The 27,991-nt window shown below is 38.1% G+C and overlaps 1 protein-coding gene across 6 annotated transcripts in view; it reads left to right on the top strand.

Annotated features, from left to right (window-relative positions):
- RGS22 (regulator of G protein signaling 22) overlaps positions 1–27,991 on the top strand; it is a 151,877-nt gene that overhangs the window by 71,521 nt on the left and 52,365 nt on the right. For 5 of the 6 annotated variants that reach the window (XM_008001210.3, XM_008001209.3, XM_073018250.1 and 2 more), the window contains exons 12-14: positions 409–523; positions 2,308–2,433; positions 3,359–3,460. In XM_008001210.3, the coding sequence (XP_007999401.2) occupies positions 409–523; positions 2,308–2,433; positions 3,359–3,460 (343 nt within the window). The remainder of the gene's footprint in view (positions 1–408; positions 524–2,307; positions 2,434–3,358; positions 3,461–27,991) is intronic. The other variant, XM_073018248.1, reaches the window with a different exon arrangement.

Below are 27,991 nucleotides of genomic sequence, written 5' to 3'. Positions count from 1 at the left end.
ATTTTCCTATCTAAAGAGCCCCTCTAAAACACATTAAAATTTTTTTGAATTTTATTAAAACACAAATAAATATTTTATTTTAAATTGCTAATATAGGTTGAAGGAATTTCTCATTCTTGCCCTCTCAAAATATTTATTATCCATCCCAGTCATTTGGCATCTATAATAAACCCTCTTGAATTCATCTAACCCACAGTTATTTTGAGAATTGTCTTCCTATGTAACTATGACTCATTTTCTGAACCACCACTTCAGGGCTAGAACGATGTTTATCCTTTTATTCCTGAGTCACATTGCTCAGAAGTACTCTTAAGATTTGGTGCTATGTATACCAAAAGTGCTCAGAATTTGTTTGTTGATCAGTTAGTTCTCATTCTTATAATTTTAGTTCTCATCCTTATAATTTAGGTCAAAGCACGTGTCAGAAAGCAGCAACGTCATTCACTTAACATCTTTTACTGACATTTCTGAATGTCTCAAGCCCCAGCTGAATAGAAGATACGCTTATACAGAAGAACCTAAGGTGAGTATTTTGAGGACTCATAAATATTTTGAGGACTCATAAAATATGAGTCCTCATATTTTGAGGACTGAATAAACCTGATTGTTCATTTAACTGATCAGTATCTCCTGATTTTAGAGAATTTGTATTGATTTACCATAATATTTTATCTTTACTAAGCAATACATTTGATTTTTTTCCTTGCCAAAGGATTTTTACACAAATATTTCCTCTGTGTTTTCCTTTTGTAGTACCATGGTTCTATATACTGCATTGATTACTGTTTTCAACGCCAATGGTGTTCTGGTTTTGGTATGATGACACTTGAAAGAAAAATAGTATTTGATATTACGTTTTAGAAGCCTTTAATTTTTTTTTGAGACAGAGTCTTGCTCTGTTACCCAGGCTGTAGTGCAGTGGCATGGTCTTGGCTCACTACAATCTCTACCTCCCTGGTTCAAACAATTCCCTGCCTCAGCCTCCCAAGTAGCTAGGACTACAGGTGCATGCCACCACACCCTGCTAATTTTTTTTTGTATTTTCAGTAGAGATGGGGGTTCACCATGTTGCCCAGACTGGTCTTGAACTCCTGACCTCAGGCAATCTGCCCACCTCGCCCTCCCAAAATGCTGGGATTACAGGCATGAGCCACCACATCTGGCCGAAGCCTAGAATTTTTAAAGGGCAGGGTGTTTCCACAGTACAGCCACCCTGATAATGTGGATTTAATGCACTAGTTCTAGAGGAAAACTTCACATTCCCTAAGAATTATACTTTAGGTAGAAACCTTGGCAGTCCTAATACAGTCTGAACACTTAGCTATAATTTTGCGTAACTATTTATTTTATTCTATGCAAATGGTACCCCATTTCTTTTAATTAGTTTTTTTTTCCTACTAAAATAATGATTTTTTTTTTTTTTTTTTTTTTTTTTTTTTAGTTTGGAATGCTGATAGTTAAACATAGTAAAAACATTAAATTCTCACTTCAGAATTTGTTTAGCAGGCAGATAGAGAGGTGGAGCAATGGAGAGACAGTAGGACAAAAAAAAAGTGAGAACCTTACTTAAACCCTAAATTTTTTGTACCATTATTGTCTTATTACAAAGAAGTAGTCTATGAGTTCTGTAAAACAAATAGCAAAGAGTTAAACTGAATAGTAGATGCCCTTTCATATTCTAAGTCACTCCTGTGCTTGGAGAAATAGCCAACTTCCTGTGTTTCAGAAATTGTATGAGGGTTGCCAGTGCTGTTGGCAAAGAAGCCTATAAACAGCAAAATTTTATGAGAACTTATACTGCCATTTACACTGTGCAGGCCATGACCTACACAGGGTGAGACTGTCCAAGAGGGACCCCCTAAGGATAGTTAATGAGCTGCACCAAGAGGCCTTAGAGATAATTCTCATCATAACCCTCTGTAGCTATAATAGCAGCACTTCAAGGCTAAAATAACATTCAATATGTATGAAAGAGGCCACCAGCAGGATTTGGAATACTCTTAAAATGGTCTGTCTTTGCCTGAAACATGAAAATAATTGAAGCTGGGAAGTTGTTTCAATATTAAGTTTAAAATCAGATTGGTTTATAATAGAATATATTCTGTGGCTATAGTTGGGCTCCACAAATGAATGTTATATGACTCTCAAATGCAAACATACTGCATTAATTACATATATGGTACAAAAATAAAATAGTCCAGTGGGAAAAATGACAGCATGGTAGAGTTTATGAGATCCTGTTGTGTAATACCATAAAAAAATTACTGTGTTTTTGGGTGGATAATAGACTTCTGTTTTGTTATGTAGGTTAAAACCATGTCAGATGTTGGTGCCTTGGGAGGATTTGACATGGAAAATTTGTTGCAATCTTTGTATGTAGAAAACAGAGCTGGATTCTTCTTTACTAAATTCTGCGAGCATTCAGGAAACAAGGTATAAAAGAATTATTTAAAATTTAATTTTATAATTTTACTTCATTTAAAAATAAGAGACATCGAAATAAGTGCTCACATAATTATATTTGATGTTAAAATTCTCATCTGTGATAAGAAAATTCACATTTAATATTTAGTAAATATTTAAGCATCTCAATTATAATTATTTTGTTCATCCTACAATTACAAATTACAATGAATGGAAATTAAAATTATTTCCAGTTGATTTTTCAAAATTTTTTGAAAAAATCAGTCTTACTTTTGTGAAAATGAAAAGTATTGGCCAGGTGCGGTGGCTCATGCTTGTAATCCCAGCACTTTGGGAGGCCGAGGCAGATGGATCATTTTAGGTCAAGAGTTCGAGACCAGCCTGGCCAACACGGTGAAACCCCATCTCTACTAAAATACAAAAGTTAGCTGGGCGTGGTAATGCATGCCTGTAATCCCAGCTACTCGGGAGGCTGAGGTGGGAGAATCGCTTGAGCCTGGAGGTGGTTGTTGCGGTGAGCCGAGATTGCATCCCTGCACTCCAGTCTGGGTGAGAGAGTGAGACCCTGTTTCAAAAGAAAAAAAAAAAGTATTTAACTGGTTCATTTACTAGAGTAATGTTTGGTTCTGCGGTAATATACATTGCCCATATGTATCAAAATACGTGGTTACTCCTTAACTGTTAACTAGAATATTTACTATTTTAATGACTAATTATGTGAGAGGCATACATACAAAAATATAATCTTCCAGCAACAATATCAGTAAATATTTTGTGTGTTGCCAGTTTGTGATAGAAGATTAAAACCATCTTAAATGGAACCTGATTTATGGTAACAGCAAGGAGCTAAACAGTTACTTATATTTGAAATTAGAGCTTTGTAAGAGTTTTAATAATTAGGTGGTAATAATTTATGTACTTTTTCCATCTGTAGTTGTGGAAGAACAGCGTGTACTTTTGGTTTGACCTGCAGGCTTATCATCAGCTTTTCTACCAGGAAACACTTCAGCCTTTTAAAGTATGCAAGCAAGCACAAGTACGTAGTAAATAATACTGGTTCAATGTGAAGCACTAAGTACACAGAGAAATGAATATTGTGTCCAGTCCCAAACAAGAGATATCTGGGATCGCAGGCAAAAAGGCAGCAATTAAATTGTTGCCATGGGATTACTTTATTTAAATGTCAGCAGAATATTATTTTATAATATGATTTGTGAGTTTTCAGTTTTCTCTCTTTTATTTGGTTTGCTTTATTTTCTCTTGCCAACTACTTGTTCTTCTGATAAAGAACGTCTCTCTCTTTTTTTTTTTTTTCTAATTTATACCTTTTTGGTTTGGTTGTGAGTGATTTAAAAGAAAACCCTGAGAATGGACATGTAATGAATCATTGAAGTGATTGGGAGCAGAGACATTGACCAACGTTGCTCTCTGAGCTTCCTGCAGATATCAGCTGTTGGACATACTAGGCTGTTGACTTGGTATGAGCAGGAAAAGATGTTGACTGAGTATGCAGTGCAAGCCCCATGTAGTTGTTCAGGCTTCGGTTCTGCATGGCGTAGGAGACAGACACTCAGGGAGTAGAGGAAAGAATGTTTCAAGACCACCCTGAAGCCAAATAGAGGAGGAAAGAAAAAAAAAATAGACGGGGAAGAACAGAGGATTCTCTGTAAAAGGAGACAGAGAAAATAGCCTCTTTTGTGGGGAAGAAGGAAAGGGAACAGAATTGTGACTCAAGCTGACTTATTTTCGCAGTTTTTTATTTTCAGGCTCTTCTGTTCTTTTTTGGAGACAGGTCTCCAAGCCTAGAAAAGTGCTAATCACTTCTGTATCTGTTCACCGCTTAAGTGATTCTTACAATCCAGAATAACTGCATTCCAGAGGACCTCCCCCTGAACAATGCTAAGGAAACTAGCTTCATCATTTTATTTATTATCTTATCATCTTATTTGATGTATCATAGTGTACCGCTGCATGTTCATAGTTACTTCCCCCACCCTGACTCTGGCATTAGTAACTATACTTTGTAAATCAGCTGACAGTTTTGTACTTTTTACTGTGAGAATAAGGACTTCAGCTCCTACATAGCCCGTATCTGTCTCCATGAAATCATGAAATTATATCTAATTTACTAGCACCATTTCTGAGACCACACAGTTGACTGTTCTGTTTGTTAATCCTTTACCTGTAATTCTCTATTTATCCTCCTCCTCCTAACCTATTGCCCCTGTCTGTTCAAGTACAATGCATTACTTTTATATGTTTTCACTACTACAAAGAGTATTCCTCCAAAAATCTTCAGCTGCCCAATTAAGTGAGTTTTTTCCTTTATAATTTTCATATTTCCATGACTTTGTAAAAGAGAAAATTCTATTTGAGCTTGGTTTACTTGTTAATTATTAGTAATAAATGATTGTAAAACCACACAGTTTTGGTTACTTGAAGGTGGATGATTCTGTTTTGGGATTTTCAAGGTCTATAAGGTTTTTATCTTTTCCTAGGTTCTCTTTTGGATAATTAAAGCAGAGTGAGAGGAAAACAATGGAGACATTTGCTTTTAGGAATGAAGAAAGATAAAAGAAGCAAATCTATGTTTTTTTTGTTTTGTTTTGTTTTGTTTTTACATACTTGCTCTTTGCATCTATAGTTATTTTACTTTGTCTTACTTTTTTATTTATTTACATTTTTAGAGACAGGATCTTGCCTTGACACCCAGGCTGGAGTGTAGTGGAGGGATCATAGCTCACTGCAGCCTTGAACTCTTGGGTTCAAGTGATCCTGCTGCCTCAGCCTAAGTGCTGGGATTACAGGCATGCACCATCACGCCCAACTTTATTTTTCTGGTTAGAGAAGCAATTGTCTAAATTGATTTAGGTTTTAATTATCCTAGGTTTCTGTGACTTCAGATACAAGAACTGCTTGTAATACTATAATCCTAGAGATTCATTTTATGGTATGAAATGCTATTTGTTTCTTTATAATAGATATATGATTCTCTTCAGGGGTAAATTTACAGTTCAGATGTTTGGATTGATAATGCCAATGGCAGAATACAATAAACTGGACTGTGTTAAAATTGCTATGGGCCAGGTTTGATGGCTCATGCCTGTAATCCCAGTACTTGGGCAGGCTGAGGCAGGAGGATTGCTTGAGCCCAGGAGTTCAAGGCCAGCTAGGACAACAAAGTGAGACCGCATATCTATAAAAAATTTAAAAAGTAGCCAGGCATAGTGATGTGCACCTGTAGTCGCAGATACTGGAGAGGCTGAGGTGGGAGGATCGCTTGAGCCCGGGAGTTCGAGGCTGCAGTAAGCTATGATTACACCATCACACTCCAGTCTGGGGGGCAGAACAAAACCCTGACTCAAAATAAATAGATAAAGTTTCTATGAACTTGATTTTATATTCTTTTCAAATATCTGCCAAGTTGTATGCTAGGAGACCGAGATTGGATTTCAAGAGACTTACATGATTTTCTATACATAAACCCTGACATTTTATTGCCCCATGAAATATTACAGAAATATCTTTATTCAGGCTAGATGGGGAAGGGCATATCAGTAAAAGTGATTAGCATGACTAAAGAGTCCAAGAGTTTGAAGTAGTGTCACTGGGTATGCCCTGAAGATTTCACCACATGACTTCAAAATAGACTAGTACACAGTTGGAAACCAATTTAAATGGTGTTGGCAAGGATAAAGGGAATCACCACCATAGTGTAGAGATATCTTTGACCCTAGCAACAGCTTGCCAAGGAACAATATACCACTGCTAAGATTTGGAGACTAGATTGTTCCTATAGACAGTTCTACAGTTTTTTTTTTTTTTTTTAATTTGGAGATTTTTCTTTTATTTCAATTTTATTTTTTCTTTTAAAAATTTTTTATTATATTTTAAGTTCTAGGGTACATGTGCACAATGTGCAGGTTTGTTCCATAGGTCTATATGTGTCATGTTGGTTTGCTGCACCCATCAATTCGTCATTTACATTAGGTATTTATCCTAATGCTATCCCTCTCCCAGGCCCCCACCCCCTGACAGGCCTCAGTGTGTGATGTTCCCTGCCCTGTGTCCAGGTGTTCTCATTGTTCAATTCCCACCTGTGACTGAGAACATACAGTGTTTAGTTTTCTGTCCTTGTGATAGTTTGCTGAGAATGATGGTTTCCAGCTTCATCCATGTCCATGAACTCATCCTTTTTAATGGCTGCATAGTATTCCATGGTGTATATGTGCCACATTTTCTTAATCCAGTCTATTATTGATGGACATTTGGGTTGGTTCCAAGTCTTTGCTATTGGGAATAGTGCTGCAATAAACATACGTGTGCATGTGTCTTTATAGCAGCATGATTTAAAATCCATTGGGTATATACCCAGTAACGGGATCACTGGGTCAATGGTATGTCTGGTTCTAGATCCTTGAGGAATCGCCACACTGTCCTCCACAATGGTATAACTAATTTACACTCCTACCAACAGTGTAAAAGTGTTCCTATTTCTCCACATCCTCTCCAGCACCTGTTGTTTCCTGACTTTTGAATGATCGCCATTCTAACTGGTGTGAGATGGTATCTCATTGTGGTTTTGATTTGCATTTCTCTGATGACTAGTGATGATGAGCATTTTTTCATGTGTCTGTTGCCTGCGTAGATGTCTTCTTTTGAGAAGTGTCTGTTCATATCCTTTGCCCACTTTTTGATGGGGTTTTCTTTTCTTGTAAATTTGTTTGAGCTCTTTGTGGATTCTGCATATTAGTCCTTTGTCAGATGGGTAGATTGCAAAAATTTTCTCCCATTCTGTAGGTTGCCTGTTCACTCTGGTGGTAGTTTCTTTTGCCATGCAGAAGCTCTTTAGTTTAATTAAATCTCACTTGTCTATTTTGGCTTTTGTTACCATTGCTTTTGGTGTTTTAGTCATGAAGTCCTTCCCCATGCCTATGTCCTGAATGGTATTGCCTAGGTTTTCTTCTAGGGTTTTTTATGGTTTTACATCTAACATTTAAGTCTTTAATCCATCTTGAATTAATTTTTGTATGAGGTGTAAGGAGAGGATCCAGTTTCAGCTTTCTACATATGGCTATCTAATTTTCCCAGCACCATTTATTAAATAGGGAATCCTTTCCCCATTTCTTGTTTTTGTCAGGTTTGTCAAAGATCAGATGGTTGTAGAGGTGTGGTGTTATTTCTGAGACCTCTGTTCTGTTCCATTTGTCTATATCTCTGTTTTGGTACCAGTATCATGCTGTTTTGGTTACTGTAGACTTGTTCTATAGTTTGAAGTCAGGTAGCGTGATGCCTCCAGCTTTGTTCTTTTGGTTTAGGATTGTCTTGGCAAAGTGGGCTCTTTTTTGGTTCCATATGAACTTTAAAGTAGTTTTTTCCAATTCTGTGAAGAAAGTCATTGGTAGCTTGATGAGGTTGGCATTGGACAGTATGGGCATTTTCATGATATTGATTCTTCCTATCCATGAGCATAGAATGTTCTTCCATTTGTTTGGGTCCTCTTTTATTTCATTGAGCAGTGGTTTGTAGTTCTCCTTGAAGAGGTCCTTCACATCCCTTGTAAGTTGGATTCCTAGGTATTTTATTCTCTTTGTAGCAATTGTGAATGGGAATTCACTCATGATTTGGCTCTCTGTTTGTCCGTTGTTGGTGTATAGGAATGCTTGTGATTATTGCACATTGATTTTGTATCCTGAGACTTTGCTATAGTTGCTTCAGCTTAAGGAGATTTTGGGCTGAGACGATGGGGTTTTCTAAATATACAATCATGTCATCTGCAAACAGGGACAATTTGACTTCCTCTTTTCCTAATTGAATACCCTTTATTTCTTTCTCTTGCCTACTGCCCTTGCCAGAACTTCTAACACTATGTCGAGTAGGAGTGGTGAGAGAGGGCATACTTGTCTCGTACTCATTTTCAAAGGGAAAGCTTCCAGTTTTTGCCCATACAGTATAATATTGGCTGTGGGTTTATCATAAATAGCTCTTATTATTTTGAGATACATTCCATCAATACCTAGTTTTTTGGGAGTTTTTAGCATGAAGGGCTGTTGAATTTTGTCAAAGGCCTTTTCTGAATCTATTGAGGTAATCATCTGGTTTTTGTCATTGGTTCTGTTTATGTGATGGATTACACTTATTGATTTGCACATGTTGAATCAGTCTTGCATCCCATGGATGAAGCAGACTCGTTCGTGGTGGATAAACTTTTTGATGTACTACTGGATTTGATTTGCCAGTATTTTATTGAGGATTTTCGCATCGATGTTCATCAGGGATATTGGTCTAAAATTCTCTTTTTTTTTGTTGTATCTCTGCCAGGCTTTGGTATCAGGATGATGCTGGCCTCATGAAATGAGTTAGGGAAGGATTCCCTCTTTTTATATTGTTTGGAATAGTTTCAGAAGGAATGGTGCCAGCTCCTCCTTATACCTCTGGTAGAATTTGACTGTGAATCTGCCTGGTCCTGGACTCTTTTTTTGGTTTGTAGGCTATTAATTACTGCCTCAATTTCAGAGCCTGTTATTGGTCTGTTCAGAGATTCAGCTCTGCCTGGTTTAGTCTTGGGAGAGTGTATGTGTCCAGGAATTTATCCATGTCTTCTAGATTTTCTAGTTTATTTGTGTAGAGGTGTTTATAGTATTCTCTCATGGTAGTTTGTATTTCTGTGGGATCAGCGGTGATATCCCATTTATCATTTTTTATTGCATCTATTTGATCTGTCTTTTCTTCTTTATTAGTTTTGCTAGTGGTCTATCAATTTTGTTGATCTTTTCAAAAAACCGGCTCCTGGATTCATTGATTTTTTTGAAGGGTTTTTTGTGTCTCTAGCTTCTTCAGTTCTGCTGTGATCTTAGTTATTTCTTGTCTTCTGCTAGCTTGTGAATGTGTTTGCTCTTGCTTCTCTAGTTCTTTTAATTGTGATGTTAGGGTGTCAGTTTTAGATCTTTGCTGCTTTCTCTTGTGGGCATTTAGTGCTATAAATTTCCCTCTACACACTGTTTTAAATGTATCCCAGAGATTCTGGTACTTTGTGTCTTTGTTCTCATTGGTTTGAAAGAACATCTTTATTTCTTCCTTCATTTTGTTATTTACCCAGTAGTCACTCAGGAGCAGGTTGCTCAGTTTCCATGCAGTTGTGTGGTTTTGAGTGAGTTTCTTAATCCTGAGTTCTAATTTGATTGCACTGTGGTCTGAGAGACAGTTTATTGTAATTTCTGTTCTTTTGCATTTGCTGAGGAGCATTTTAGTTCCAATTAGGCGGTCAGTTTTAGAATAAGTGCGATGTGGTGCTGAGAAGAATGTATATTCTGTTGATTTGGGGTGGAGAGTTCTGTAGGTGGAGAGTTCTGTAGATGTCTATTAGGTCCGCTTGGTGCAGAGCTGAGTTCAAGTCCTGGATATCTTTGTTAACCTTCTCTGTCGCTGATCTGTCTAATGTTGACAGTGGAGTGTTAAAGTCTCCCATTATTATTGTGTGGGAGTCTAAGTTTCTTTGTAGGTCTCTAAGGACTTGCTTTATGAATCTGGGTGCTCCTGTATTGGGTGCATATATATTTAGGATAGTTAGCTCTTCTTGTTGAATTGATCCTTTTACTATTATGTAATGGCCTTCTTTGTCTCTTTTGATCTTTGTTGGTTTAAAGTCTGTTTTGTCAGAGACTAGTATGGCAACCCCTGCTTTTTTTGTTTTCCATTTGCTTGATAGATCTTCCTCCATCCCTTTATTTTGAGACTATATGTGTCTCTGCATGTGAGATGGGTCTCCTGAATACAGCACACTGATGGATCTTGACTGTTTATCCAATTTGCCAGTCTGTGTCTTTTAATTGGGGCATTTAGCCCATTTACAGTTAAGGTTATTATTATCATGTGTGAATTTGATCCTGTCATTGTGATGTTAGCTGGTTATTTTGCTCATTAGTTGATGCAGTTTCTTCCTAGCATCGATGGTCTTTACAATTTGGCATGTTTTTGCAGTGACTGGTACCAGTTGTTTCTTTCCATGTTTAGTGCTTCCTTCAGGAGCTCTTGTCAGGCAGGCCTGGTGGTGACAAAATCTCTTAGCATTTGCTTGTCTGTAAAGGAATTTATTTCTCCTTCACTTATGAAGCTTAGTTTGGCTGGATATGAAATTCTGGGTTGAAAATTCTTTTCTTTAAGAATGTTGAATATTAGCCCCCACTCTCTTCTGGCTTGTAGTGTTTCTGCCAAGAGTTCTGCAGTTTTTTTTTGACATTACATACTTGCTTCAGTGAGAGGGCACTATTAGAGAATGAAACAGACCTGGGGACTACTGTCTTTTGTAACTTGTGAAATCTTTCAAATAAGCTATATCCTAACACATATTATGCATTTAGAATCTATCACTCTCCATAGCATGCATAATGATATTTAAATATAAGTAAACGTATGAAACAAAAATTTAAACATGTTCAAGTATACACACACTCACACACACATACACACACACACACACCAAATTTTAAAAATAAGAAATGTAGGGGAGCAGTTCCAAGATGGCCGAGTAGGAACAGCTCCAGTCTACAGCTCCCAGCGTGAGCGACACAGAAGACGGTGATTTCTGCATTTCCAACTGAGGGACCAGGTTCATCTCACTTGGGCATGTCGGGCAGTGGGTGCAGGACGGTGGGTACAGCCCACCGAGCAAGAGCCGAAGCCTCACCCAGGAGTGCAAGGGGACAGGGAATTCCCTTTCCTAGCCAAGGGAAGCCGTGACAGACAGCACCTGGAAAATCGGTTCTCTCCCACCCTAACACTGTGCTTTTCCAAGGGTGTTAGCAAACAGCACACCAGGATATTATATCCCACGCCTGGCTTGGAGGGTCCCACGCCCAATGAGCCTTGCTCATTGCTGGCACAGCAGTCTGAGATCTAACTGCAAGGTGGCAATGAGGCTGGGGGAGGGGCACCCGCCATTGCTGAGGCTTAAGTAGGTAAACAAAGCTGCTGAGAAGTTCAAACTGGGTGGAGCCCACCTCAGCTCAAGGAGGCCTGCCTGCTTCTGTAGACTCCACCTCTGGGGGCAGGGCATAGCCAAACAAAAGGCAGCAGAAACCCCTGCAGATTTAAATGTCTCTGTCGGACAGCTTTGAAGAGAGTAGTGGTTCTCCCAGTATGGAGTTTGAGATCTGAGAATGGACAGACTGCCTCCTCAAGTGGGTCCCTGACCCCCGAGTAGCCTAACTGGGAGGCACCTCCCAGTAGGGGCAGACTGACACCTCACACGGCCGGGTACCCCTCTGAAACGAAGCTTCCAGAGGAATTATCAGACAGCAACATTTGCTGTTCAGCAATATTCACTCTTCTGCAGCCTCTGCTGCTGATACCCAGGCAAACGGGGTCTGGAGTGGACCTCCAGGAGACTCCAACAGACCTGCAGCTAAGGGTCCTGAGTGTTAGAAGGAAAACTAACAAACAGGAAGGACATCCACACCAAAACCCCATCTGTATGTCACCATCATCAAAGACCAAAGGTAGATAAAACCACAGAGATGGGGAAAAAACAGAGCAAAAAAGCTGAAAATTCTAGAAAGCAGAATGCCTCTCCCTCTCCACAGGAACACAACTCCTTGCCAGCAGTGGAACAAAACTCAATGGAGAATGACTTCGACAAGTTGAGAGAAGAAGGCTTCAGACAATTAAACTTCTCCAAGCTAAAGGAGGATGTTCGAAACCATTGCAAAGAAGCTAAACACCTTGAAAAAAGATTAGACGAATGGCTAACTAGAATAACCAATGTAGAGAAGTCCTTAAAGGACCTGATGGAGCTGAAAACCATGGCACGAGAACTACGTGATGAATGCACAAGCTTCAGTAACCAATTCGATCAACTAGAAGAAAGGGTGTCAGTGATTGAAGATCAAATGAATGAAATGAAGTGAGAAGAGAAGTTTAGAGAAAAAAGAGTAAAAAGAAATGAACTAAGCCTCCAAGAACTACGGGACTATGTGAAAAGACCAAATCTACGTATGACTGGTGTACCTGAAAGTGACAGGGAGAATGGAACCAAGTTGGAACACACTCTGCAGGATATTATCCAGGAGAACTTCTCCAACCTGGCAAGACAGGCCAACATTCAAATTCTGGAAATACAGAGAGCACCTCAAAGATACTCCTCGAGAAGAGTGACTCCAAGACACATAATTGTCAGATTCACCAAAGTAGAAATGAAGGAAAAAATGTTAAGGGCAGCCAGAGAAAATGGTCTGGTTGCCCACATAAAAACTCTCAATAAATTTGGTATGATGGGACGTATCTCAAAATAATAAGAACTGTTTATGACAAACCCATAGCCAATATCATACTGAATGGGCAAAAACTGGATTCCCTTTGAAAACTGGCACAAGACAGGGATGCCCTCTCTCACTACTCCTATTCAACATGGTGTTGGACATTCTGGCAAGGGCAATCAAGCAGGAGAAAGAAATAAAGGGTATTCAATTAGGAAATGAGGAAGTCAAATTGTCCCTGTTTGCAGATGACATGACTGTATGTTTAGAAAACCCCATTGTCTCAGCCCAAAATCTCCTTAAGCTGATAAGCGACTTCAGGAAAGTCTCAGGATACAAAATCAACGTGGAAAAATCACAAGCATTCTTATATGCCAATAACAGACAAACAGAGAGCCAAATCATGAGTGAACTCCCATTCACAATTGCTTCAAAGAGGGTAAAATATGTAGGAATCCAACTTACAAGGGATGTGAAGGACCTCTTCAAGGAGAACTACAAACCACTGCTCAATGAAATAAAAGAGGACCCAAACAAATGGAAGAACATTCTATGCTCATGGATAGGAAGAATCAATATCATGAAAATGCCCATACTGTCCAAGGTAATTTATAGATTCAGTGCCAACCTCATCAAGCTACCAATGACTTTCTTCACAGAATTGGAAAAAACTACTTTAAAGTTCATATGGAACCAAAAAAGAGCCCACATTGCCAAAACAATCCTAAACCAAAAGAACAAAGCTGGAGGCATCATGCTACCTGACTTCGAACTATAGAACAAGTCTACAGTAACCAAAACAGCATGGTACTGGTACAAAAACAGATATATAGACCAACGGAACAGAACAGAGCCCTCAGAAATAACACCACACATCTACAACCATCTGATCTTTGACAAACCTGACAAAAACAAGAAATGGGGAAAGGATTCCCTATTTAATAAATGGTGCTGGGAAAACTGGCCAGCCATATGTAGAAAGCTGAAACTGGATCCCTTCCTTACACCTTATACAAAAATTAATTTTAGATGGATTAAGAACTTCAGTGTTAGGCCTAAAACCATAAAAACTCTAGAAGAAAGGCAATACCATTCAGGACATAGCATGGACAAGGGCTTCATGTCTAAAAAAACCAAAAGCAATGGCAAGAAAAGCCAAAATTGACAAGTCGGACCTAATTAAACTAAAGAGCTTCTGCACCGCAAAAGAAACTACCATCAGAGTGAACAGACAACCTACAGAATGGGAGAAAATTTTTACAATCTACCCATCTGACAAAGGGCTAATATCCAGAACCTACAAAGAACTCAAACAAATTTACAAGAAGAAGACAAACAACCCCATCAAAAAGTGGGCAAAGGATACGAACAGACACTTCTCAAAAGAAGACATTTGTGCAGCCAACAGACACATGAAAAAATACTCATCATCACTCACCATCAGAGAAATGCAAATCAAAACCACAATGAGATACCATCTCACACCAGTTAGAATGGCGATCATTCAAAAGTCAGGAAACAACAGGTGCTGGAGAGGATGTGGAGAAATAGGAACACTTTTACACTGTTGGTGGAGCTGTAAACTAGTTCAACCATTGTGGAAGACAATGTGGCAATTTGTCAAGGATCTAGAACTAGAAATACCATTTCACCCAGCCATCCCATTACTGGGTATATACCCAAAGGAGTATAAATCATGCTGCTATAAAGACACATGCACACGTATGCTTATTGCCGCACTATTCACAATAGCAAAGACTTAGAAGCAACCCAAATGTCCATCAATGATAGACTGGATTAAGAAAATGTGGCACATATACACCATAGAACACTATGCAGCCATAAAAAAGGATGAGTTCGTGTCCTTTGTAGGGACATGGATGAAGCTGGAAACCATCATTCTCAGGAAACTATCACAAGGACAGAAAACCAAACACCTCATGTTCTCACTCATAGGTGGGAATTGAACAATGAGAACACTTGGACACAGGAAGGGGAACATCACACACCGGGGCCTGTCATGGGGTGGGGGGAGGGGGGAGGGATAGTATTAGGGGATATACCTAATGTAAATGACGAGTTAATGGGTGCAGCACACCAACATGGCACATGTATACATTTGTAACAAACCTGCATGTTGTGCACATGTACCCTAAAACTTAAGGTATAATCCAAAAATATATATTTGACAAGGTAAAGAAAAAAAAAAAGAAATAGGAAGGGGGAGAAAAGAGTCTACAAGAAGTATTATATGGAAAATGTAGGAATTAATGAATGAAGAGCATAGGTAAGAATGAAATGGAAATGAGAAATAAGAGAATTGCTAGGTAAATCCACAGCACTTTTACCACAAAGTGCTATTTAATACAAGGAAATTCTTGCAGCAGTGTCAGATTTTTGTCTTATTGGATTGGACATCAGGGTAACACACTGTTATTTTAATATATCATCTAGATCAGAGGCTATATGACATAGAAGGCAAAAAACATCACAGAATGTGGCATTGAAAGACATGAATTATTTACATTCTCCTAGTTACTAGCTGGGTAAACTTTGTGAGGTCAATTAGTTTTAATAGGTCTTGGTTTCATGTTCTGTAAAATATGGATAGTGATAATGTTTTACATTTTGTTTCCCTCTACTGGTTTGGAAGTTACATATTATATTTCTCTTTTTACCCTTACAGTTTTGACATGTATACTGAAATCCATGAAGTCTAAAATTAATCGTTATCTTCATCCTCCTCTCAAATAAATCAAGGATCTTAGAACACTTTAATTCTACCATACCTTGCCCATTTTCCATATAATTTTTGTACATTATTTTTGTTAATTTTGGCTTTTACCCTCCCAGTAGTCATCATTACTTTTTTAATACTGTCAATGTTTGTGTCAGTTTATTCACAAATTCCTTGCTTACTTTTGCTTTTTGTGTCATATTCCTTCCTTTCAGTTTAATTCCTGAAGAATATCCTTTAGTTGTTTTTCCATTAGGGTTTACTAGTGGTAGACTCATTTATTTGAAAATGTTTATTTTATTCTCTTATTGATGATTTAGCTGAATATAGAATTCTAGGTTGACAGTTTCCTCTTACCACTTTGAAAATCCTGTTTTATTGTTTTCTGCCTTCCATTGCTATCATTGAAGAGTATGCTGTTGCTCCTTTGTAGGATTTTTTTTCTCATGTTTACTTTTGCAGTCTTTTCTTTGACTTTGGCATTCTGTATTTCACCTCAGTGTGTTTACCACTGGAAGATTTTCAGGGGCAGTAACATGCATGGAGCTGTCATCTCCTATGATAACAATGCCTTCTTCTGGGATTCCTCCTGAAGCACCTGCCTGAGCCTGTTTTACAGTTAACTTTTTTAATAAGTAGGAGTACATTCTAAAAAAAAGATAAAAAATATAGTGTAGTAAATACATAAACCAGTAATATGATCATTTATTATCATTATCAAGTATTATACTATACATAATTGTATGTGCTATACCTTTATACAACTGGCAGTGCAGTAGGTTTGTTTACACCAGCATCACCACAAACATGTGAGTAATACATGCGCTACAATGTTACTAGGTAATAGGGATTTTCCAGCTCCATTATGTTATGGGACCACCATTGTATATGTGGTCCACCATTGATTGAAACAATTTTATGCAGCACGTGACTGTATATTTCATGTCACTCTTAACCTCTGTTTCAGGTTTTTCCACCTTTAAATATCTGTGTTGTATGTTTTAGATTGAAATAGATCAATTTTCTTTGTACTGTTTTTCAGTTCATGTATTCTTCAGATTTCATTCTGCTCTTTAACTTACCCATTGAGTTAAGTCATTTTAAGATTACGTTTTTGTATTATTAAACATTATATTTGTGTTTTACAAAATCTCCTGGGGTTTTTTGGTCTTTTTCCTCATTTTAAAATTTCTTTTAAAAACATTTTTATTTTACTTTAAGTCCCAGGATACATGTGCAGAGCATATAGGTTTTTCACATAGGTATACACATGCTATGGGTTTTTTTTTTCCTTTTCTTTTTTTTTTTTTTTTTTTTTTTTTTGAGACGAAGTTTCGCCATGTTGCCCAGGCTGGAGTCCAATGGCATGATCTTGGTTCACTGCAACCTCTGCCTCCCCAGTTCAAACGATTCTCCTGCTTCAGCCTCCCAAATAGCTGGGATTACAGACATGTACCACCATGCCTGGCAAATTTTTTGTATTTTTAGTAGAGACGGGGTTTCACCATGTTGGCAGGCTGGTCTTGAACTCCTGACCTCAGGTGATCCGTGTGCCTTGGCCTCCCAAAATGCTGGGATTACAGGCGTGAGCCACCATGGTTTCTTTTTTGATGTCTTTAATCATTTTAAACATGCGTTATAGTTTGTAGCTTCTGTCATAATAGTATTACCACAAAATTTGTGACTTAAAGCAACACACATTATTATCTCATAGTTTATGTAGGTCAGGATTCTGGGCACAGCTTTGTTGGGTTCTCTGTAAGGTCTCAGCCAGGGCTAGTATCTTATCTGGGGCTCGACTGGGGAAGGATCTGCTTCAGTGTTCACATGGTTGTTAGCAATATTCAGTTTCTAGCATCAGAATTGGATTGGACATCAGGGTAACACATTGTTAGACTGATGGCCTCAGATTTTTGTTGGCAGTCAGCTAGAGGCCACCCTTAGTTCTGTGTCATATGGCCCTCTCCATATGGCAGCCCACAATGTGGCAGTTTGCTTCTCTAAACCAGCAAAGGGGAGAGTTTCTTAGCAAGACAGGCATTGCTATCTTATGTAATGTAACCATATACATGTAATCACATACAAATAATCACCATTGCTATATTCTCTTGATTAGAAGCAGCCACATGTTATGCCCATACTTGGTGGTAGAGGGTTATGAAAGGGTATGAATACCAGGAGATACTGTTTTCATGGGGGCCACCCTAGAGCCTGGCTGCTATAGTATTCAATAATTCTGTAATTTGTAGTTCTTGGAAGAACTAATTCTGCTATTTATTAGTTCTGCTGACATGGTGGATTCTTTTCTGATGTGTTTTGTAATTTTGAATTATGAGCTCTTTAGTGGGTTTTTTTAATCTATGCTCTTTCTGGTAGGCACATTTTGTAATCATTTCCAAGATGAGAAATTAGTCAAGTATAAACTCGAACATGAAGCCCACATAATAGTAAACTCACGATAGCGAATTCTCAGGAGATATGTTGTTTTCTTTCTTTTACAAAAAGCCTAGGCCAATAGAAGCAAGGCTTTTTTTTTTTTTCCTTTTTGTCTCCTAGGTTTAGTAGGTGTGAAGAAGCTTGCTTTTCTGGTACTTACTATGGGCATTAAATAAAGGAACATGTGACTGCTTCTTGCAGAGATTTCCTTTTCTGATATCTTGGCAGCCTAGATTACCTGAAAACTCTTCGTCTAAAAAATACCTGGAAATGCCGGCTAAAATATAACAAATGTGCTTTTAAGTGCATGGCCGAGATAGTAAGGGACATCACCAGGGACCATGGTTAAGAAGTGTACTGAGAACCAGAGTGAAAAGCATGAGCTGACAATGGGACTGTCATGGATAAACCAAGAGTGTGGGTTATAAGAGCCACAAGGCACAGACAAGGCCCTGGGCCCTTAGAGGCAAAAAGTGACACTAAGACCCCTCACATCTACCAAGGCCTATGAAGGGTTATACACAAGGTGAAATGTGAAGTGAAAAAAAGACTATATATATATTATAAAATTTATTTTTAATATATATTTTACAAGATCATATACAGGTGGAACAGAGCACTAAATGGAATAAACAGTATTATTAGGGTCAATATTTAAGGTTCTATCAATTACCTGGATAATGAGGAAGGAAAATGGGAATTTGAAGAAACTAGAGTGGATATACAGTTCCACAATATAACTTAAATTAAAATATAGTACATTAGGGCAGGCGTGATGGCTCATGCCTATAATCCCAATACTTTGGGAGGCCGAGGTAGGTAGATCAACTGAGTTCAGGAGATTGAGACCAGCCTGGCCAACATGGTGAAACCCCATCTCTACTAAAACTACAAAAATTAGCCAGATGTGGTGGTGCATGCCTGTATTCCCAGTTACTCGGGAGGCTGAGACAGGAGAATCACTTGAACCAGGAGACGGAGGTTGCAGTGAGCTGAGATTATGCCACTGCACTCCAGCCTGGGCAACAGAATGAGACTCTGTCTCAAAATAAATAAATAAATAAAATGAAATAAAATATACTACATTGAATCACAACCTTTTAAGAATCTCCTTTATAATATTCAGTTACTTATTAATGAACATTCACTGAGAAACCTGCTCTGTGCCAAGTAATGTTCTGTGGATAGAAAGATGATTAGGACAAAGTTCTTCACTTAGAAGCTTCACTCTCTAGTGGGGAAGGAGATAATTACTGAAGCACTTCAGTCATATTTAAAACAGATAATAATGTTTCTTTTTTTTTTTTTTTTTTTTTTTTTTTGAGACAAGGTCATGTTTCTCTGTCACCTAAGCTGGAGAGCAGTGGCTCACGATCACAGCTCACTGCATCCTCAACCTCCTGGGCTCAAAGCGATTCTACTACCTCGGTGCCCCCTATGATTCCCCTAGTAGCTGATACTACAGACACATCACCAGCCCCAGCTAATGTTTTGTAGAGACAGGGTCTCACATGTTGCCCAGGCTTGTCTTGAATTCTTGCACTCAAGCAGTCCTCCCACCTCAGCCTCCCAAAGTGTTGGGATTACAGTCATGAGCCACCATGCCCAACCAGGTAATAGCGTCTTAACTGATAATGAAATTATTTCTCTCTTTGCTGTTTTGTGTTACTTTTTAAGTCATCAGCTTCTTTTCAAATACCTTTTTCAAATAAGGGAACTGTTTCCTTTTTTCTCATTTTTGAGCCAAAAGCTGCTGTCCTTTAGTCTTATGCTTCATAGGACACTGTCCTATTTTATTCAGATTAACAACTTCAGAATCAATTTTACATCTTTCTGGTATCTTCAGCCATAGCCAAATGAAACTTTAACATTTGCAAGTCCTGCTCCTGACATCTCCACCCAATGATATGACTGCTTGAAAATACCCTGCTGTAATGCTCTAGTGAGAGACTCCTGTTGTTTCTCCTTCTATTTCTATGAAGAAGTCACTTGATGGGTCCCTTGCCCAATAAGACTTCTACTATTTACCCAGGGTTTATAGTACTGTTGCCCGTTTACTCTTGTGTTTGCAAAATTTCACAAGAGAAAAAGAAAACACAAAAGCTGAGTCAGTAAATGTCACCAGATCTGTGTTGTGCATTGATGTTTTTAGGAAGCCCATAAGTTGTGATGTAATTGTAATGCAGAATTCATTAAATTATTTAGTAATTATTTATTGCTGTCATCATCCTCTCTGGCCCCAGGTCATTTCAGTCTCCTATTAGGTGATTTGAGACACACTGTGGATCCAAATGATGTTCATACGAGGTTGTGCATTGTAGCCCTGCCTTAAGGTTCTCTGAGTATGTCTATGTATTTGTCCCTTTGCTCCTGCTTTTATAGTGTACAAATCAGTAAATCAATATAAACTGAATAGCAGTTAGACCAGCAATTAGGAGCACACATTTTTCCTAGCCTAAACATGTTATTGCTATTTCCGCAAACATTTACCAAACACCTACTATACCCTATGCTGTGATTGGTGCTGAGAACACCTTGGTGAACAAAGCACAGGGGCAGCCCCCCAAGCATTCTTTCTATCAAGGGTCAAGAATGTGCTTTCTTTTGCCTACTTTTCCAGAGAACCCTAGAAAGACTGAGAGAGAAAAAAACAGATAAGACCATGTAGCTTCTCCCCCATAAAATTTGCATTGTTCTTACGGTGTTTTCCAGTGAAGTCTGAGGTAACACCCAAAACCTTGGGTGTAATCACAAATTCCTTTGGAAAAACTTTATGGCATAAGAGGGGCAGTGTTGAAGATTTTTCTCTGATAATCAGCTTTATTTTCCCTTTGCTCACTGTCATCCATTACCTTAATTGTTTAGCTCCTCTCTTTACTTGGCATTTACAGGACCTGAATACTTCAGGGTGGTCCTGACATTTTCATTAAAGTGTCACGAGCTAAGTTCTCCTTCTCTAGGCCGATGGTGTATTTTCAGGTGCACCAACAGAGCTCATTATTTCTCTACTCAGCAGCAGCATTAAGAATCAAGCTCTGTTTTCTAAAAGATGAATGGGCATAGGTGAGGGGTGAGGTTGGCTAGTGATTCAATGTGGAAAATCATGTACCTCTTTATAGCTTTATGGTAAATTTTGGTGTCTTCACAATTAGGTTGTTTCTGGAGTACTGGGCAATTACTGTTCAGGCTTTGTTACATTATTTGTTTTTGTTACCAGAGAGATGGTGTCCCAATTAGCGGTCAGGCTTGGATTCCTGAACACTGTGAATCACTGAGCACAGAATCAGCAGGGTTCTCGTGTTGCATCGCATTTTGTCATGTTTGCTAGTGAAGTGGATTCAGGAAGAACAAACACAGCAGCCAGCTTTCTGGCTTGTAGCTACCTACTTATCCCCCACTTCCTGATGTTTACACCAGTTACCCATAGAGTCTTAAGATTTTTGAATACCATAGGATTATAGACCAAATAACTATCTCTAAAGATCCTTATTTATTTATTTATTTTTAGATCCTCTTTTAATCCTCTTGTTTCCAGAAAAGCGAACACCCAAACTTCTCTGAACCACCAATATCTATTATACCTGACATTTCTTTAATGTTTGTGTTAGGTTCTGTGGTAATAACTTTATATGGATAATTTTATTTAATTCTAGACAATCCTAAGGGGTAGATTGGTATCTTTATTTTATAGCTTTGGAAACTGAGACTTAGGGAAGTTGAATGCTTTCCTAATGCCATCCATTTAGCAATTGGTGAACTTGGAATTAGTACCAACTATTCTGACTCCAGACCCTGTACTCTTAACTTCTAAGCCATTGCTTTCTTATTATTATCTCTAGAAGAAAGAGTATCTGTTTATCACCTTGTTTAATCTTTCACTTTAATATCTTCAACTATCTTTATGAACATTAAATGTCAAATATCACCTTTAATATTTTTTTCTCCACAAAACTGTAGGTCCATGAAGACATTCTGCTTTGTTTAGCTTGTATGCTCAGGATTGAAGTGCCATATAAAAGGTGCTGTGATAGGTATTGAAAAATTCATGAACTCATTGGCATGTTTATATTCTTAACAACATATTATAAACCTAATTAAAGATAGTCATTGATTATTTAGAAATGACAGCCAGCCGAGCATTTTTATTTCTTTAAGAAAAATTTTATGTGAAAACAGTTTAATGAGCCCCCATATACCTTCACTCAGCTTCAGCAATTATCAACATTCTGTCTTTCCAGTTTACTCTTAATAAGGAGCTCTTGGCTGGGTGTAGTGGCTCACGCCTGTAATCCCAGCACTTTGGAAGGCCAAGGTGGGCAGATCCGAGGTCAGGAGTTCGACACCAGCTTGGCCAACATAGTGAAACCCATCTCTACTAAAAATACAAAAACTAGCCGGATGTGGTGGCACGCACCTATAATCCCAGCTACTCGGTGGGCTGAGGCAGGAGAAGTGCTTGAACCCGGGAGGTGGAGGTTGCAGTGAGCCAAGATCGCGCCACTGCACTCCAGCCTGGGCAACAGAGCGACTCTTTCTTGGAAAAATACAAAAAACAACAACAAAAATGGGAGCTCTTAAAAAATTGCATTGGAGCAGCAATGCAATCTCCCTGTCCCCTCCCACTTCACCCAAGGAACCTAAAAATATGGTTGCTTTTTGCAGTTTAAACTAGGAAATGAATGTGTAATAAATCAGAACAGATATGAGCAGCCGTCTAGAGACAGAAGGGCTTCACAGGCCTGCAAGATTTGTAATGAAGATGCCAGCACATGCAAAGAAAGAATTTTCCAAGTCAGGAACAGTGGCTCACACCTGTAATCCCAGCATTTGGGAGGCTGAGGTGGGAAGATCACTTGACCCCAGGAGTTCAAGATCAGCATGAACAACGTAGTGAGACCCTATTTCTACAAAAAAAATTTTAAAATTAGCCAGGTATGGTGGTCCATGCTTGTAGTCTCAGCTAGTTGGGAGGCTGAAACAGGAAGATCACTTGAGCCCAGGAATTGGAGGCTACAGTGAGCTATGATTGCACCAGTGTACTTCAGCTGCAGTCCGGCATGGGTGACAGAGTGAGACCCTAGCTCTTAAAAAAGAAAAAGAAAGAACGTCTCACTCATGAAGAGACATTGTTTGGCAGTGGCATCCCGGAAGGTGTAGTGTCTCAGAGGCAGACCTTGACATGCTCTTGAAGAGCTGTCCTGAGCTGTCTGCTCCTTGCATCTAGTCAGCTTGATAGATCTTGATGGAGGGAATATTCACAGGGCTCATACAGTTACCTTCACTTATTCTGACCATGTAAACTTGTTTTTCAAGGTTGTGTGCTGGTAAACATAGACCTACAACCTTAATGATGGTTGATTTTCTCATTTTTCATTGTAAAGCAATCACTTGATACTCTGGTTTCATGTATCAGTCTTGTGTGCTTTGTTAGCATAGATTATTATACTGGTGAAACAGGTTGTTTTTTTTTTTCTCAAGCCAGAAATTTTAATATAATCATGTTTTTTAAATTGAATTATTTATCTCAGCATTTTGGGAGGCCGAGGCAGGTAGATCACTTGAGCCCAGGAGTTTGAGACCAGCCTGGGCAGCATAGCAAAGCCCTATCTCTACAAAAAAATACAAAAATTAGCCTGGTGTGGTGGTGTGCACCTGTAGTCCCAGCTACTCGGGAGGCTAGGCTTGAGCCTGGGAGGTGGAGGTTGCAGTCAGCTGAGACTGTGCCACTGCCCTCCAACCTGGGTGACATAGTGAGACCCTATTTCAAAATAAAGAAAGAAAGAAAGAAAGAATTTTTTTGGTTCACTGATTTCCAAGAAATTATTTATTAATAGAAGTTAAATAATTCCATTAGTTTAAATGTATATCTTGCTTTTGTCAGTGAAAGGTTTTTTAAAATACAAATCCAAAAATTTATAAAATAAAACCTTTATTTGTTCCTTAGGTTGCCTTAAACTATATAGTAATAACTTTTTTTTTCTGTGTGCTTGTTTATTTTATTTCATCATGCACTCAATTGATTTTGCTTAAAATGTCTTAAGCAATGACCCAAATCTATCTTAAAAGCCTAGCTTTTTTTGTTCCTGGTTTGTTGTCATCTTTTCTTAACACATTCTATTTTCCTCTTCTGATTTTTTATTCTGTCCCAAACGATTCAAATTGTTTTACTTTTTTATCCTATTGGCATTTTCTTAGGCTCTCATTTGCTTTGAATTCTCTTTAGTAGGGTCTAAGCAATTGACAAAAATACTAGTTCATCATTATCTTTTTTTGTACAAGTCCATCTTGTGTTGAAGTAGTTTGCCTCTTGGTATCAAGATGTTGCAATCCTTAGATCCCATCTTTAAGATTCCTAGTTGAAAAATCCAAGGTCCTTCACATGAAAATCCATCTGTGGAAAGCTCCATCTGTAATTTATTCCCTCTCGGCATAGCTCCTCAGTAATGTTTTTGAGCTCCTAGTGGGATGTGAGAGGTCATTAAAAATCATCATTTTTTCCTCTTTTGCAGAAAAAAAGATTGGATTGCTTGAACTTGCTTGTTATTTTCTTTTTCTGCCTCACATGAACTCAGATAATAATGTCCTATGCCTGCTAGAGCTGTGAATCGTTATGAAAACAGACTTCTCTTTCTGCTGAAGCAAATATTTTGTGATTTCTGAAAGTATCCTGTATCACGGCATTTATATTTCTTTTATAAACACCTCTGGGGACTCTTTTTTTCATTTTTCACCCTTAGCTTCCGGGAGTACAGTTCATCTCATTGCTTTATATGAACTCCAAGCATGGAGTTATTGAGCCCAGTTGAGCAGATCCCATGTTACTTTGCTATTTGCCATCACTTACAGCAATATGGTTTTTTTGTTGTTGTTACAGTTTAGTGGACATCTGTTCTGTTGTGTTTAAGATGATCTGTGAAGTGATTTTGGTTTCTTTGGGGTCCAGACACTGAATCAAGATCCATTAGTACCATTTCTATTTCTCATAATGCTTTAATGTTTCTTCTTCAAATATGTTCTTTGTACTTTCTCATCAGGCCAAGCTAATACTTTCTCATCAGGCCCACTAAACTGATTAATTTATCAGGCTGAAGATAAATGTAATACTTGAAACTTAGTTTTGACCTTTTCTAAATAAGGACTACTCAGAATGTAAACAAACAATTTTAAAGAAAAGCTGTTGACCTTCCTCTTCTGGTTCAGCTTTACTCTTAACTATTAACAGGGCCTTTACTGTATATATTTTTTAAATGGATGTCTGTTAAACAGAGTATGTAAGTAAACAGTGTTATAAATTGGCATAATCTGGTATGACTTGGTATATACTGGTATGTAGCTTTGCTGCCAGTAAATATTTGAAGTAGCTGGTGTCATTTGTTTTTTCCTACTTTATTTCTCTTTCTTTAATGATCATGATAGGAAGAGAAGTATATTTGCCTTATAATCAGTGCTATGATGACAAATGTTCAACAACCAGATCTCTAGGGGAACAAGCAGCTCCGATTTGTAGCATTTGCTGATCTCTGGGTATAAATACTCTCACCATGGATGATTTCAAGCTGCCAACATGACGTCACTGAATGCAGAGTTGGGAAGAGATGTGCAGTAGCACCCCATCATATAATATTTCCCCCATACAGATACACCTCAAGACCATGGGTAATATTAGTGGCAAAACAGTAAAATCAACAGGAAATAATGAGTTTTGAGTAGTCGTTATTTTTGTTTTTAATATAACTGCTTTTTTTCCTGAGGCCTCTGGACTGGACTGAATCATAATTTCTTTAATTGTAAGTTTATGTGATTTAATTTTTGGTAATGACAGAGTTTAACAACTGACTCACAAAATTCCTGAATATTTATGAATCGGCTCTTGTGAGCTGGTACAAGCTGGCTCCAGTAGACCATTGCTTATAAGGGAGGAAGAGAAGTAATAACAAGAAAAGCATCACTGTGAATCCCTCTCCATTTTTTCTCTAATGTTACAGCTGGAGACCCTGACTCTTCACCTTTAAAAAGTTTCTTCCACCTTTTGGAGACTACTTATGAACCACTCACACTTACCAAAGAAGGCACATCATCTCTCCTCCAGAATCACCAGGTCCTGCAGTTTACTGTGAACTTCATGAAGGAGCTTATAAAAAAGCTTTGTATATTTCAGTAGCCAAAGGCTTTTTCTTCTTTTGTCTTTAGAGTGTATGAAGTAGTGCCTTGGCTTTTGTGGAATATCTCTTTTTCCCAGGGGCTGGCTAAGTCTTTGCTGATACCACCCTGTCAGTCCATCAGGCAGAACCCTAGTGCTACCTGATGGTAAGTAGAAGAAAATTGCGGCTGGGAGCTGTGGCTCATGCCTGTAATCCCAGCACTTTGGGAGGCCGAGGCGGGCAGATCACCTGAGGTCAGGAGTTAGAGACCAGCCTGACCAATATGGAGAAACTTCGTCGCTACTAAAAATACAAAATTAGCTGGACATGGTGGCAGGTGCCTGTAATTCCAGCTACTCAGGAGGCTGAGGCAGGAGAATCGCTTGACCATCGGAGGCGGAGGTTGCGGTGAGCCAAGATTGCACCATTGCACTCCAGCCTGGGCAACAAGAGTGAAACTCCGTCTTAAAAAAAAAAAAAGTAAAAGAAAGAAAATTTTTTTGCGACAGCAGATGACTTTGGCTTTATAGTTCGTATACTGTCTTGGTGAGCATCTTGGAAAATTACTAGAAGAATGTGAAAGATATATATTAAAATGCCTTCTGCTGCCTTACTAATTACATGATTAGAATTCCCTCCTTTACTTTTGTAGTCAAGTAATGGGTCTAAAAAAATGAACTTGTTAGTGATACAAAATGCTGAAGCATGAACGTTTTCTCCTAATCTCTGGAATACTATATTGGAAGTCTACTTTTAAAATGTCACCAATTTTAGTTAATCTGGTAATATGCTTTACGAGATGTGCTGTCAACTAGTATTAAGATCTCACAATATATAGGTTTTGAATACATTTTATTCTTCATGTACTGAGGGACTCATTTTAAGTCATACAGTTCCAAAGTTTTACATTTCTTACTTCCAGTCCTGGCCTGGTGGTGACAGCAGAACATCATGTAATCAGTGTTACCAGGCAATCATAGCAAGATACATACACATGATCATTAAAATAAATACATCAAAATGAAGTATGTGAAACTGTTCCATTAACATAACTAACAGCTGAAATGTAACATAACAAATCAACACATGTGTTACAACATTTGGTATTATTTCTGACTTTGCCTTTTAAGGCTGCAGAGAAATTGTTCTTGTTTTCATTGGAACGCAGATAAGTGTCAAGCTGTAGCTCATCAAATGGCCCCTACTTATGGAAAAGATGTCTTCCCAAAGCCTGTGCTCACCTTTGGCACAGTGAGAATACTTTGCTGGGTGCTTCTACAGTATGCTAGTTGGAATCTAATCCCATAGCTGTCATCATTTAGCCTTTGATGCAAAGAGAAATCCAAATAGTACGGACAATTGTGGAAAATATTCCCTTTTTTTTTTTTTTTTGCTTTTGACATTGTTAAAAACAAGAATAAGTTCAATAAACACACAATTTTCATTTCTCATGTATGTTTATCTAGACCTTATCATTCAATAAGGAAACATTAATGTGGGAAAAGTAAGCCTGGCATGCATTTTGATACATTTGAAAGAAGATTGGGATTCACTTCTATCCAAGAATATGCTTATTAACACATAATTTCAAAATGATTTTGAAAACTATTAAGTGGTGTGGAAATCTTGCATGAAAAATATCATAGTGTTGGAAAAATATAAATTGCAATGGGAAATGTCATGTTTTAAATCGTTTGAGCTATCTCATATGTATTAATAGTATAATGCAGGTATTATATAGAGGATATTGTCTCTAATTAATGAAGCAGCTGAGATTTCCTTGAAGAGGCAAACAGGAATATTTGTTCACTTCTTCCCCCAGTAATGTCAGCAAACTAATATGTATTAAAAATAAATTAAACATTGTTCTTCATTTTAACACCATTTAGAAAGCAAAACATTAATCAAAATACGGTTTTTCTTCCCCTGCTATTTTGTGTGTGTGTGTGTGTGTGTGTGTCTTCATTTATCCTAATTTTTTTCTCCATTTTTTTTCTGCT

Source organism: Chlorocebus sabaeus, chromosome 8 (assembly GCF_047675955.1).
Source record: "Chlorocebus sabaeus isolate Y175 chromosome 8, mChlSab1.0.hap1, whole genome shotgun sequence".
In the NCBI taxonomy this organism is placed as follows: Eukaryota; Metazoa; Chordata; class Mammalia; order Primates; family Cercopithecidae; genus Chlorocebus; species Chlorocebus sabaeus.
The sequence above is the reverse complement of the archived record's forward strand: the minus strand, read 5'-3'. Positions and strand labels throughout refer to the sequence as shown.